At 51.6% G+C, this 13772-nt stretch overlaps 1 protein-coding gene across 1 annotated transcript in view; it reads right to left on the bottom strand.

Moving 5' to 3' along the window:
• Window positions 1–2106: 2106 nt before the first annotated feature.
• The window catches only part of LOC102379157, a 24115-nt gene continuing 12449 nt past the window's right edge, over window positions 2107–13772 (bottom strand). Inside the window, 11 exon segments of the mRNA XM_025193559.1 lie at window positions 2107–2322; window positions 2828–3031; window positions 3797–3905; window positions 5260–5474; window positions 6658–6770; window positions 8160–8264; window positions 8902–9025; window positions 10606–10774; window positions 12107–12261; window positions 13030–13133; window positions 13688–13772. The exon segment at window positions 13688–13772 is cut by the window's right edge and continues 32 nt beyond it. Of these exon segments, the coding sequence (XP_025049344.1) occupies window positions 2247–2322; window positions 2828–3031; window positions 3797–3905; window positions 5260–5474; window positions 6658–6770; window positions 8160–8264; window positions 8902–9025; window positions 10606–10774; window positions 12107–12261; window positions 13030–13133; window positions 13688–13772 (1459 nt within the window). The 3' untranslated portion in view covers window positions 2107–2246.

The raw sequence follows: 13772 nt of genomic DNA, 5'->3' as shown, positions 1-13772 counted from the left end.
CCCCCCCCGGATGGGGATTGGGGTCACTGGGTGCTGTACAGCCCCCCCCCGCCAGTATCATGGGGTGCCAGGTGCTGTACAGACCCCTGCAGGCAAGATCAGGGGGTGCTGGGTGCTGTATCTACTCCCCAGGTTCAGGTCGGAGATGCCCTGGCACTGCACAGACCCCCCAGGCGGGATCGGGACACCCATCGTGCCAAGTTTATGAAGGGAAGGGAAAATTCTTCTTTGGAAAAGGATCCAATTCAACAGACAAGGCAGACATGGGGATGGGGAAACTGAGGCATACTACCGCGCTTTGGCCATGGCAGGATGATCGTAGGGACGTGGGAATGTCTCCTCTTCCCTTGGGGTACAGCTTCTGGGGCCCTGGGGCTTGGTGGGTCTCGGGGTGCGATCACGATAGCGATGTAATAGGTGACCTGGGCTGGGGGTCAGTGGTAGGAGATCGTGGCCTTGAGGCGCTCTGATTTCAGGTCCTGGGTCAGCTTCGTGCAGCTGAAATTTCGACCTCAGCCTAATCCCAACACCCAAACGTGCAAGTCTATCTAGGCATACAATATTTTCAAGCATGCAACGTGAGTCCTTTCCCCCCAAACGCGGCTTCTGGAAATAGAAATGTGGATGAGGAAACACAGTAACTGCAGTTTCTAAAGACAGAGTTTTTCCCCCTTCCCCCATCTTTTGAAAGCAAGGGGCATCTTCTTCCTAGGTGCATCGTATATGAGAGAATACGGTATTTTAAGAGCATGCTTTGGCCTAGTAGATTGGGCAGCCAGTGATGAGCCAGGATCCCTGCTCCCAGCCCTGCCGTCCTGGGAAATCGCTTCCCTTTCCATTGCCCCTTTTTCTTTGTGGGACTACGGGCTCTGCCGAGGGGGTGGGATGTGCATGTACAGCACCCGACACGCTGGGCCTGAGGCTGGCTGGGCCTGGGAGGTCTAGTCCACTCCAGATGTGCCTCTTGGTGTAACTTGATTGGGCATCACTGCCTTGAGGGGGTGGGGCTAAGCCACTATTCCATCAGACACTTCATCATCGGATCTCATCCATTGGACCCCTCAGGTGGGATTGGGGGGTGCCAGGCACTGTACAGACCCCCCAGGCCAGGATCAGGAGGCACCAAGTTCTGTACAGACCCCCAGGCTGGGATTACGGGGTGCTGGGCACTGTACAGACCCCCCCAGGCTGGGATCAGGGGGTGCCAGGTGCTGCACAGACCCCCCTGGATTGGAGGGTATTGGGTGCTACAGACCCCCAGGTTGAGATCGGAGGGTGCTGGGTGCTGTGCATACCCCCCAGACTGGGATCAGGGGGCACTGAGTGCTGTACGGACCCCCCCCCCCAGTCTGCAATGGAGGGTACTGGGTGCTACAGACCCCTAGGCTGAGATCGGAGGGTGCTGGGCATGCTGTGCATACCCCCAGACTAGGATCAGGGGGCGCTGGGTGCTGCGCAGAACCCCCAGGCCAAGACTGGGGCCCCTTCGGGATGGGCATATGATGGAAAGGAGAACGCCATGGGACAGGAATGAACTATAATAATGTTCATGGTCCTGTAGTGATAATGGGCCATTATTCTGCTACCCAAGGCTGTGTAAAGACATTGGAGAAATGATGGGTGGGTGGATGGATGGATGGGTGGGGGCAGTTTTTGGAATAGATAAAGGGTTGACTCTATGGTTGGGTGGAGAGCAAGGGAGATGTTTGAATGGATGGATGGGACTAGATATCAAGGAAGTTAGAGAGGTGTCTGTAGATGGATGGGGGAGTGGGTGGATGGATGGAGGGGTTTACATCTAGATGGATAGATAGAGGATGGAGCTGCCTCTTGGCAGCAGCTCCTGCCCCCAAGCTTGACCACCACTGGTCTAGATAGACCAGGCATGGGAGGGGAAACCGGCACAACCGGCTTGCCCTTCGGTTGCCCCTTTACACTCATTGTGAGCCCCTTAGTGGTGCTCACTGTGCTCCGTGGTTGAAAAGCCACTGGGACAATCCATCGGGAGGCTGTGATCGGCTGCGTTTTTATTAAATAGGCACTGTCCTTTGGGGCCCGGCTGGCCCTCTAAGGTTTCTCAGTGGCTTAGATATCTGGAAGGCAAAATAAGGAACTATTTTTATTGGCTTTTCTGGGATTTCCCAGGAATTTCCTCTTCCCCAAGCGGGCACATCGTGAGGGCGTTCTTCTTGTTGACTGGCCCAACTCATTGCTTTTGAATGCCAGAGGAGTCTTGGCTTTTCTTCTCACAGGACTTCCTTGTGAGGATCTGGCTGGGACGGCTGCTGGATGGTGTCTTTCCACCTCATCTCACTGCATCTTCTTGGACCGGGAAGAAAGAGAAGAAAGGGTTGGGAGAGGGATGACGCCCACCCCTACATCTCCAAGTTTCCCTTTGCCACTGATAATAATGCCACCAGGGCAGCCACCAAAGTGGAGGTCAAAGCTCTACCTGCCCCCGGGATGGCGATGGCCTGCAGCTTCCTGGAATCAAAGATCCACAAGGAAGTGATGTCACCAGCCATTTCTGGCTCCTCAACTCGAATTACGGAGCAACCATTGGTGGTCAGATGGAATCAGCCTTCAACATAAGTTTGGGGCAAGACTTGATCCTGTGCCTCTGGGGCTCGTGGGAGAGCAATGCCCCCGGATTTGCCACCGTGCCCCAGTACCCAAGCCCTGGGACTTCCCTCACATAATCCCCTTTTGAACCAGTGCTGCTCCACGGAGAAGAAACCCGCCCCATCTGGCTTCGTGTTGCCATGGGCGGAGAATCCAACCGAGAGACGGACAAAGGGTCAGAGGGGAAACCCAAGGAACAACTCACTGCCTCTCCACGTCTTCGATGGTGTCCGGTAGTGGCATGTTGAGGGTCTCGGGCAGGAAGCAGGTGGCGATGCCGGAGATGACGGGGGCAGCTCCGTAGATGATCAGTGGCAGAGACGGGGAGTAGTCGCTGGTCATACGCACCAGGGGAGCCACGATGCCTCCCACCCGAGCCAGGGTGTTCCCCAAACCCATCCCCGTCTGCCTGCCAGGAGGAGGGGAGCACGGTCAGGGCTGGGAATGGGTGTTCAGGGCTGGGGTTGGGTTCTCTTGATTGGCTGTATTTTGCATATCTGGCTAGTCCTCCATATTCATCCATCTATCTGTCTGTCTACCCATCTTCATAGACTCTCTTTCCATCCATCCCATGTGTACTCACTGTCTGTCCATCCCTCTGTCCATCCATCTACCCATCTACATGTACTCTCCATCCATCCATCCATCCACATGCACTCTCTGTCTGTCCTTCCATATCTATCTATCAACCTATCTCGGGAAATGTCTGGATTTCCATCCACCCATCTATCCAAGCTTTGGAAAATCTGTTTCTCCATCTATCGATCTATCCATCTTTCCATTTACATGTACCTTCTTCCATCTGTCTGTCCGTCCCCTTGCATATCTGTCTACCAGCCTCCACTGGAAAACATCTGTGTTTCTATCCATCCCATGTATCCAACTCCTTGACTATCCATCTATCCATCCATCCATCCACCCACCCACCCTATGGTGGTACTGGGAATTGGCAGGAAGCAGTAGCATGTGGTCTGCCATATCATTAGATCTGGCATTAGCTAGTGCGTTCACTTGGCTTCACATCTCTCCATGATGTGAGGGACGCTGGTGGCTGAGCTTGCTACCATGCTCTCACAGGCCTTCTTGAGGTGGACGAAACCCAGCACTGATGGCAACCCAGAGCCCCTGCAGGGATCCCCCAAGGAGACAAGAGTTGGTCGCGGCTTCTTCCTACCTGATGACAGTGGGGTAGAGCTCTCCGGTGTAGAGGAAGACGCAGTTGAAGGAGGCGGCGAGGCATCCCTTGCCAAACACAGCCAGAACAGTGCGCATGGTTTGCAGGTCTGCGGAGATATGAGGGTGGGAGCCAATGAAGGCTGGACAGGGCATGGATCACGCTACACATGCCCTGTTCACAGCCCCCCCACAAAGTAGGGTTGGCCAACATGTGGCCCAATGGATACATGCAGCCCACACGGGGTTAATGTGTAGCCCATGGGTCCATGGTGGTCGCTGCTCCCCCCCCCCCCTCCTCCAGCTTCCACTTCCTGCCCCCAGCCCTGGGGGTGGCATGGGCTGGGGTAGGGCTGGCGGGGAGCAAGAGTACAGGTATGACCAGCACCCCCGGGCACTCAGAATTTGGACAGCTCCAAACTAGCTATATTATATTATATTATATTATATTATCATTATCATTATAATGAATTGTGAATCATTCATTAATCATTAGATGTTATGTTACATTAGCTATTACATATTGCGTTAAATGGTTACTTTATTGATTTATTGTAAATAAGTTATTATTAAGTATATATAATATAATCTAAGATTTCATATATGCTCCTCACATTTAATTGCATTGGATAATTTCATTATTCTTATTAATTATACATGATAGGACATTAGCTAATATATTCTCTTAGGTGGAATCAGTCCACACAGCCATTGTTATATATAACCTGTTGTTTTAGTTGTATTAGCTAGTATATTTTATATTATGTAGTCATTGCATTTAATTATCACTATATTATGTATTGGATTTCATTGGATTCTATTCTTAATTAGCATTGCTATTACTATAATTATTATTTAGTAAAAATAATGCTTCTATATGCTGTATAGACTCATATGCAGCTAGTCAAATATTTAACATGTTATTTTAATTATATTAGCTAGGATATGTTACATTACGTAATAATTGCATTTAATTATTTCTATGTTTATTATTTATTTTATTTCAGGTTTTGATATTATCATTGCTGCTAATATATTATTATTTATGGTGAATAACTATTATAAATGTTATGTTAGCCAATTAATTTAGTTACTTAAATACATATATATTAGCATAGCAATTGATTGACTTTTGTGTGTGTATACAATTATGTATATACACATACAGTTGAACTGTGTGTGTGTGTGTGTATGCACACACATGCACAACTGGGGTCTGACACGCTATTCAATTGTGGTGTGTGTGTATATATTTGTGTGAATATATACACCACTTGAATTGTGGTGTGTGTGTGTAGACACACACACACTTCGGTATAATAATAATATGTGCATGCTTGTGCGTGTGTATATAAAATTCAAATAACAAGTTGCTATGCTAAAGATATAGGCCAATGCATGCATATATCACACATTTCTAATTTAAATAATACTAGGCTAATTGCTGCAGCATCAGGACCTCACCCTGTGGCACGAATATGTTAGCCAGGATGGCCAGTCCTGCTAGAAGGAGAGCCGTGGCCTGGGTGACTCGTCGGCCGATGAAGTTGATCACGCAGAAGCCGATCAGCTTTGCTGGGATGTCGACAGCCCCAAAGATGACCTGGATCAGGTAGATGCTGACCCCAAATTTCTGCAGGTCCATGGCCAGCCCGTAGTACGCAAAGCTGGTGGAGAACCTACAGCACCAAAGAAAACCCAGGTTATAAGGGAAAAGCAGCTAACAGCATGCCGTACCACTCGCTGTTGTGGCGGGGTGGGAAAGCTACCATAATTTCTGACATACAATACACACCTTTCCCCCCCCGCCCCAAAATCAGTCCCCCTGTCCAAAATGGGTATGTGTATATTAACTAGGGCGGCTGATTTTCTTTCCCAGATGGAAGCCACTTGCTTTGATTCTAGCTGTATGGCGCAGTAGCTGTTGCATTTCTACTGAGGCAGCTGGATATAATAGTTTGCTTCTCTTCACCTCACCAGTGTCAACAATTTAGCTCTCCTTTTTAATGGTCTTGATGTTCCACTAATCACACAAGCCTTTCTTGGGGCATTGTTGCTACCTGCTAGCTCCTTCTGGTCTCTCTCCTCCTATTTCACAGTCCTGGGGGCTCTTTAGCTCTTTTCAGATTTCTACATCCACCCATTCCTAGATCAATCCACCCATCGGGCACAGCTAGAGTTTCAGCTTCAGTTAAGCAGGAAATGGAAGGTGAGTGAGGTGAAGATGAGACTGTCCCTGCTCTATATAGCCATAACTCTAGAAAAATCTTTTTTTAATTCTTTGTTGTACCTCTCAAAACCAGGGGGCCTATTATATTCAGGGGTGTGTTGTAGTTCAGATAATATGGTACACTACCGTCTGCTGCTACTGGGGAGGTACAACACACATAGCAGCTCTGGGTGTCCATTCCTTCTCTGCTGCCAAAGCCTTTGTATGGCCTTTCAAGCCCTTCTCTGCCCCAGTTTCCCACATTTGGAGGTGATTGTGCTGCCTCCTGACTGTGTAGCCTGGGAGCCCTTGATGAGACAGTCAAGGTCTTCCTAATGTACAGCCCCTGGCACAGCAGGAAGCCAATCCAAGCTGATGCCCCAGGATCCATACCTCTCTGAGGGCGGCTGTATGAACACCATGCCATATGGACGGAAAGGGGGCGGGGCTTTCCAATGTATCAGTTCCTCTATGATAACTACTCATGTGTCTGCCCTTATCCCAGGATAAGTGTCACCTGATCTGCGGTTCTCTCATTGTGGGCCCAGCTATTTGCTCCTCGGATAAGAGTAGACATATGGGCAATTTATCCAGGAACAGCTGAGCAGCAGCAAAGCCCCACCCTCTTTTAAAGCCACAGTCCAATCACCTACCAGACGAAACACAGGCAACAAGAGATCCGTCGGACAGCGGGTGTGCGCACCAGGTCAGCAGCCGTGTGGGTGGATCGGGCCAAGATTTCCTTCCGCAGGTTTGATCTCAAGACCTGTTGGTGTCACACAAAGGATCTGGAGGGTTTATACAGGTGGGGGCTGACTCTGCCTGATCTGCTGCTCTGCTTTCTGCTCCCTGCATTGTTACCCTGCGTTCTGCTCCCTGCCCTCTGCCCCCTACGTTACCTCTAGTGGGTGAGCTGCACTGCAACATACAGTGCCCCTTGCTGCCTCCGGTGGGGTGCAGTACCACCTGTGGCCACTGGGGGCACAAATGGGAGCAGTAGGCGGGGCCTACATTTGGAAGACAACCTCTATTGGAAGAGTGCCTCCTAGAGGATTGGAGGTTTGCTTTTGTGACAACCTCTTGCACAGATGAATCGAGAAGGGCAGCGGTGTCAAAGATACAGCCCCGTGGGCTATATCCAGACCGGGCCGCCAGGCTGGAGGCAGATTCCTAGAAGTAGGGGGCGTGGCCAGGGAGGGTGGGGGCGTGGCCAGCCACAAAATTTGGGGACGCTGGACCTCTGCTAGACCCACTGTCAATCCCAGACCTGCCACCCCCCTGGAACCCCACAATACCCCTTGCAACATAGACTTGATTTCCATGCTTGGGAGTTACTCTATTGATTATCACCATGGCAACCAGCCTCAGCCTGCCCTGGTGCACCGTGAGAAGGCATTTGGTAGGAGGAAACGCTGGGTTGATCTTTGGCAGCGTCTACACAAATTCCTTCTTGGCCAGCAGTCCCACGCACAGCATGGCACGCCATTCATCACTGGCCGGTTCTCATGGCGACCAGAGATCAGAGCTGAAACTGGTGCTTTATCCCAACAGAAATGTCAAAGAGAGTTTTTGCTTCCTTTCCCCTCCTTTTCATTAAAAAAAAATCGTACAAAAATTCTCAGCTTTCCATTAAATGCCAAGTTTGGTCCAAATATTTTTTTGAACAAGAAGCTGTGTTTTTGGGCAAAAGAAAAACACACGCACAGTTTTTGGCAAACATTTCCGCTGTGCTGGAAACCTGTTTTCATTGAGGGGGAGAAAAAGGGTTGATGGGAGAAATTTTGCCAGGGAGAGAAAGGGGGCGGGGTTTCTCAGTGCATCAGTTACTTTGTGCTAACTGCTCGTGTGTCTGCTCTTATCCCAGGATAAATGTCATCTGATCTCGCAATTCTCTCCCCATGTGGGCCCACCTATCTGTTCCCTTACTCCTGGATAGGAGTGGGGACATGGGCAGTTATCAGGGAACAGCTGAGCAGGAGCCAGGCTCCACATTCTTTTAAAGAAATCCTGCCAGACTAATGCTTTGGAGTTTTGTCGTATCATCATATTTCCTCTCATACATTTTTCTCACGCTTTTCCCCACAAAACCAATTGCTGGGAATTGGAGAGTGCATTATATACAAGAAATGTGGTAAGAGCTGTTTCTGCCACTGACCAGCTGAAACCAGAAGTAAAACCTGGGATGATCCTTGGGACAGCCCCGCTGGCTGGTCCCAGCACCAACATGCCGGATTGGCTCCCAACCCATGACTGCAGCACACTGGATCAAGACGAGATTTGGGGTCAGACTTGGCCTGTGGCCCCAGCCCCAGAGACCCCAGACTTCAGCTATTTACCTGTAACTCTAAGGTAAGAACATTTTTTCTGTCTTGGGGGCCTTCCAAATATAGAGTGTGTGTTACATTTTAGGGGCATGTTTTATGCTAGACAATAGGGTACATTTCAGGGTGTGTTATATGTGGGAAAGTATGGTAATTAGCAGAAATACCTTACTTATTCACATACCGCACTTGCCTTTTTCCTGACAACTAGCAGTTGAAAATGGGGGTGCGCATCTTGAAAGAGGAACCTGGTTCTGACCAGTTTGGTTAGAAGACAATCTCTCTGTTCACCCCCCCCCCCCCAACCTTCATTCTCCCTTCCCAAACCTGGGGCGGGGCAGCATCTTATCTGGGAATGCATGGTATGTGAGGAAATACGGCAGTTACTCTTCCAGGGAAGATGTAGGTTAGTTGCCAATGCCAGAGGTTGGGTCTGTGAGCCCTTAGTGGCAGGAAAGAGGTGATTTCTAGAGGTTGGGTCTGTGAGCCCTTAGTGGCAGGGAAGAGGGGATTTCTATTGCTTTTGTGAACTGTTATTTGTCAAAAGGTGCCCATGTGACCCAGCCAATACTACACCTCGATGCTAAGTTTGTCTGCTTCTTCTGTCCTCCCGTTCATGCGTGCCACCTTCTTCAGCGCCTTCAGTGCCTGGTCCAGCCGGCCAGCAGTTGCCAGCCACCGTGCCGACTCTGTGAACCACCTGTTGGAAACCAATGGCTGGGTACACACATTCAAATAACCTGGGAGAATTCTCCCACATTTGCTCTCATGGCAGAAAAACTTGCTCAGAGCCACATGTACAGACATTCGAATGCTGCAGCCCTGGAGTGTGGAGAGCTTACAGTGCTGATGCTATGTACTGGAGGAGAGGGGGTGGGGAGGGGGGTTGTGCACACATGTCAGTATGCTCTGCAGGCTCCCTTAGTCTGCCTGGCAACAGATAACAGAGTGCATAGGGCAGCCTAGACTTTAGTTCTCCCAGGAGAGACTCTCTTGGAAGTAATTTAACCCTGGTTGTACCCAGGTCCTTTTTCTCCTGGAGTGGCCATTTTTACTCTGGGAGAAGGAGCCTGAACATCTGGACACCTGCAGTTTCTCTTGGGAGAGCAGTGTCTCTCCCAGGAGAAAGTGAATGTCTGTACAAGGTCTGTGTGGATAGCCATCAGAGCCTGCCCTCCCTGACCCGGCCCACTAGTGGTGACCTCTGGGACTCCAGGCAGGACCCCAGGATCTCCTCAGAATACTTTTAGTATCGGGTCCCCCTTTGCCAGAGATAATGATGATGATAATTTAAAAATTACCATTTTCGGGGCTCCCTTCTGTCTGGGCCCTGGGTGGCCACCCAGTTCACCCATGCTTGTGTCCAGCCTTGCCCCGCACCTTCCCTTTTCATGCCTTACATAAGAACATAAGAATTGCCATGGATGGCTCAGGCCATAGGTCCATCTGGCTCAATCTCCTCTGCCCCACAGCAGCAGAGAGAGGAGGCTGGGCAGGAGAGTGAGTGGGTCTGACCAAAGTTTTATTCCCCTATTCCTCTCTCACTTGCAACCTCCAGCATTTAGGGTCTAGGGAGTTCTGATTCAAGGGCTGTACCCCTAAATCCTATGCTCAGTAACTACTGATGCCCCTTTGCTTCAAGGATTTGTCCAGTCCCTTTGGGGACCTGGCTATGCTCTCAGCTTCCACCACATCTGGGGGCAACAAGCTCCATCCTTTACTTCCACGCTGGGTAAAAAATAGATAAATTCCCCGTATTTGTCTTAAACCAGCTACCTGCTACATTCACATTGTGACCCCTAGTTCTCGTCTGGTGAGAGACAATCAGTAATAAATCCTATGGACTTTCTCTTCTCCACTGAGTAGAAAATCCCCCCATCTCAGTGTCCTGTCCTCCCTCAAGCATCTCGTTTCTAAACTGACCTGGCCTCATTACTCTCCTCATATGGAGGCCCCTCCGTACTGCGACCCATCCTTGTTGCCCTTCTCTGGACCTTCTGGAGTTGGTGTGGGGACCAGAACTGGGCACAGCCTTCAAGGTGTAGATGCACCAGGGGTTCAGAAAGGGGCCTTCTAAAAACCGAGCGCCTTATATTTTAGAGGCATGTTTTGTGTGTGACAATATGGTATCTGGGATCTTTCCCATACTGAGGACCATTACGTCTACTGTAAAAGACCCCGGACACCTGGGTTCTGCCCTCTTATGCCCCCACGAAGTCAGCCTGATTCCTAGGTGGATTTTTCTGCCGGCAAGGGGGCCCGGCCGGGAGGGTTACTTACCAACTGTAGAGGAAGAAGACAAAGTAGGGCAGTGACACGGCCAGCTGCAGCCAGCGCCAGTCCGGGATGACGTAAGCCACCCCTGCCAGGAGAAACTGCCCCACGCTGTAGCTGTAGCCCGTTACCATGCCAACCACCGCCCGGACGTTGGTAGGTGTCCACTCGACAGCTGTGGTTGGGGAGAGAAAAGGAGTCGCCGGTTGCTGCAGGCTGTGATCTAGGAGCTCAAAGCCAGCTGGGCACATCAGCCTGTAGCTAAGCCACTAAACGCTGCATTTACTCATATACCTCCCAAGGCCAAGATCAGGGGGCGCAGGGCTCTGTACGGAGCCCCCAGGCTAGGCTTAGGTGGTGCTGGGTACTGTACAGACCCCCTAGGCTGAGATCAGGGGGCACCGGGTGCTGCACAGACCCCCAAGCCAGGATTGGGGAGTGCCGGGTACTGTACAGACCCCCCCAAGCTGAGATCAGGGGGTGCCAGGTGCTGTACAGACCTCCAAAGTTGAGGTAGGGGGGCACTGGGCACTGTTCAGACCCCTCAGGCTGAAACTGGGAGTACTGGGTGCTGTATAGAGCCCAGGCTGAGATTGGGGGACCCTCCCCAATAAATTAGCTTTCCAAAATTGCGGGGGGTGTCCTAAGTGGGGGAGCTTATTTTCTACTCAGGCAGCACTGAGGTAGTTGATTGACTTTGTGGCTCGTTAGCATCTACTTGATACCCACAAATTGTTCCTCCACAGATGGTAATGACCCTCTCTCCTCCTTTTATGGTCTTGATGTTCTGCTCATCAGACTAGCCTTCCCGCAGCCATTTTGCTGTCTGGTGGCTGCTCCTGCTCTCTTTCCTCCTAATCTGCAGCCTGGCGGACTGTTTTTAGCTCTTCAAAATCTTAGATCATCCCAGGCAGTCCTGCTTTCAGCAGCAGCTAGGGTTTCAGGTTTTGGCTGAGCAGCTGACCATTCAGCTATGAAAGGGTTAAACCTGGAGCTTGTCTAGGAGGGGGAATGAGCTGAAGATTTGGCTCCATCCCTGGTCATAAGTATCCCATTTTTTTCACTAAGGACGCAGTAGTTCAGTTTAATCAGTCCTGCATCTGTAGGCAGGTTCCTAAATACCATATTTCCATATTACCATATTTCCTTAAAAAAAAAAATCTTGTGTCTCCTCCTGGAGTTGCCTGTGGAGCAGGGAGGCATGAAGTGGGGTACACTAGGGCAAGAGGAACATGCTTGGGGGCCTCCAATGCTCAGGACCCCTGTCCTAGATAGGTCCTGAATATGGCAGCTCAGCTTGGGGCCCTAAAGCTTTGGGTAGCTTCCAGATGCAGCGTGGGTAGTGCTAGCAGGTGAATACCACTAGACAGTGGTAGATCCAGCCTTTTCAAGCTCTTTGGTGAAGGGAATAATATGCGTGTTTGCGGGAGAGGGGTTGTTTTGTACAGCACCTGGCACAGCCAAGACCCCGGCCACCTCCTCTCTGGCCCGTGAGGCCACCACTCACCCAAGGACATGCAGTTGAGGCTGATGCCGGACAGAGCCATGCCCGTGAGGAAGCGGAAGAGGCAGTAGGTGGTGAAGCTGGGGGCGAAGGCGGCGCAGGACCCCGTGACGGCCATCTGCAGGCAGGACCAAATGAGGAGCGACTTCCGGCCAAACCTGTTGCAGGGGAAAACCAGGTAGGTGATTTGCCAGCCCTGCCCTCCACCCTGGCCCCCCTGATCTCAGCTTGGGGGGAGGGGGGGCGTCTGGCCAGTGCCCAACACCCTGCAATCTCCTCTGGGGGGTGGGGGTCTGGCCAGTGTCTGGTGCTCCTGGATCCTAGCTGGTGGGGTTTGTACAATGCCCAGTGCCCCCTGATCTCAGCCTGGGGGTCTGTACAGTGCCTGGTGCTCCTGGATCTCAGCCTGGGGGGTTTGAACAGCTCCCGGTGCCCCCTGATCTCAGCCTGGGGGCTGTACGGCACCTAGCAACTCCTGATCTTGGCCTGGGAGGTCTGTACAGCACCCAGCACCTGCCAGTCTCAGCTTGGGAGGCCTGTACGGTGCCTGGTGCTCTTGAATCTCAGCCTTGGGGGTCAGTACAGTACCTGGCTCACATAAAGCCCCCAACGATCCCCTCAGCATGCCAACCTCAACATTTTCCCACCCCATTCTCTCAATTTCCCTGTCCCTCCAGTCTCCCAACACCTCAGCATCAGACCCCTCCAGGATTTCTCTTCCCACCCTCCACCCCCTCCTCCAGTGAGGCTGAGCGATGCTCCCGTCCCCATTCCACAGGTGGGAAAACTGAGGCAGGGTGGAAATAAGCCCAAGGCCTTGGAGGGGGTTTATGGAAGGGGTGGGCCTTGAATCCAGGTCTCTGGGGGCTGCTTGGGTATCTGTCCATGGGGCCGTTCTCCCTTTCAGGATGTCTGCCTGCTCTTACTTGTCAGAGAGGCTCCCGAACACCACGGCGCCCACCAGGACCCCTGCCATGTAGATTGACTGAGCCATCTGCTTCAAGCTCCGGGAGCTGCATACGAGGTCCCACTGCCGGGGAAGGATACCGTCAGTGAGAAATAAGAACTGGGGCCCTGATCTCAGCCAAGGGGTGGGGCAGGGGTCTATACAATGCCCGGTGTGCCCTGATCTCAGCCTGAGGGATCTGTATGTGCCTGGCTCACCCCGCCTCCCCCACCCCAATCTCAGTCTGGAGGGTCTGTACAGCACCTGGCACTGCCCTGATCTCAGCCTCAAGGGACTACACAGCACCCGGCACCCTCTGGTTGTGGTCTTAGGGTTTGTAGAGTGCCCAAAACCCCCAGTCCTGACCTCAGAGGGGGTTGCACAGCACCTAGCACTCCCTGATCTCAACTTTGGGGTCTGTGCAGCATGTGGCACCCCCCAATCCTGGCCTGCAGGGTCTGTATAGTGCCTGGTGCCCCCCAGTCTTGGCCTGTGGGTCTGCACAGGTTGCCAACTGTTGTTATATTTAGTCAGTAAAAAACACGGCAAAGAACGCTTGTTAGTAAAAAATAAATAAATAAATAAATAAAGGCAGGCCTTGATCAGTCCCTTTGTAGCAGCAGGGAGCACTCACTCACCTCGGTGACAATGGTGGAGGCAAAGACACTGCGGTCATACGTCCAGCCGTCCCCACACGGCTCTGTCGCTCCATGGGTCCCATTG

Source organism: Alligator sinensis, unplaced genomic scaffold (genome assembly GCF_000455745.1).
Source record: "Alligator sinensis unplaced genomic scaffold, ASM45574v1 scaffold1318_2, whole genome shotgun sequence".
Classification (NCBI taxonomy): Eukaryota; Metazoa; Chordata; order Crocodylia; family Alligatoridae; genus Alligator; species Alligator sinensis.
This window is presented reverse-complemented; position numbering and strand designations above follow the sequence as displayed.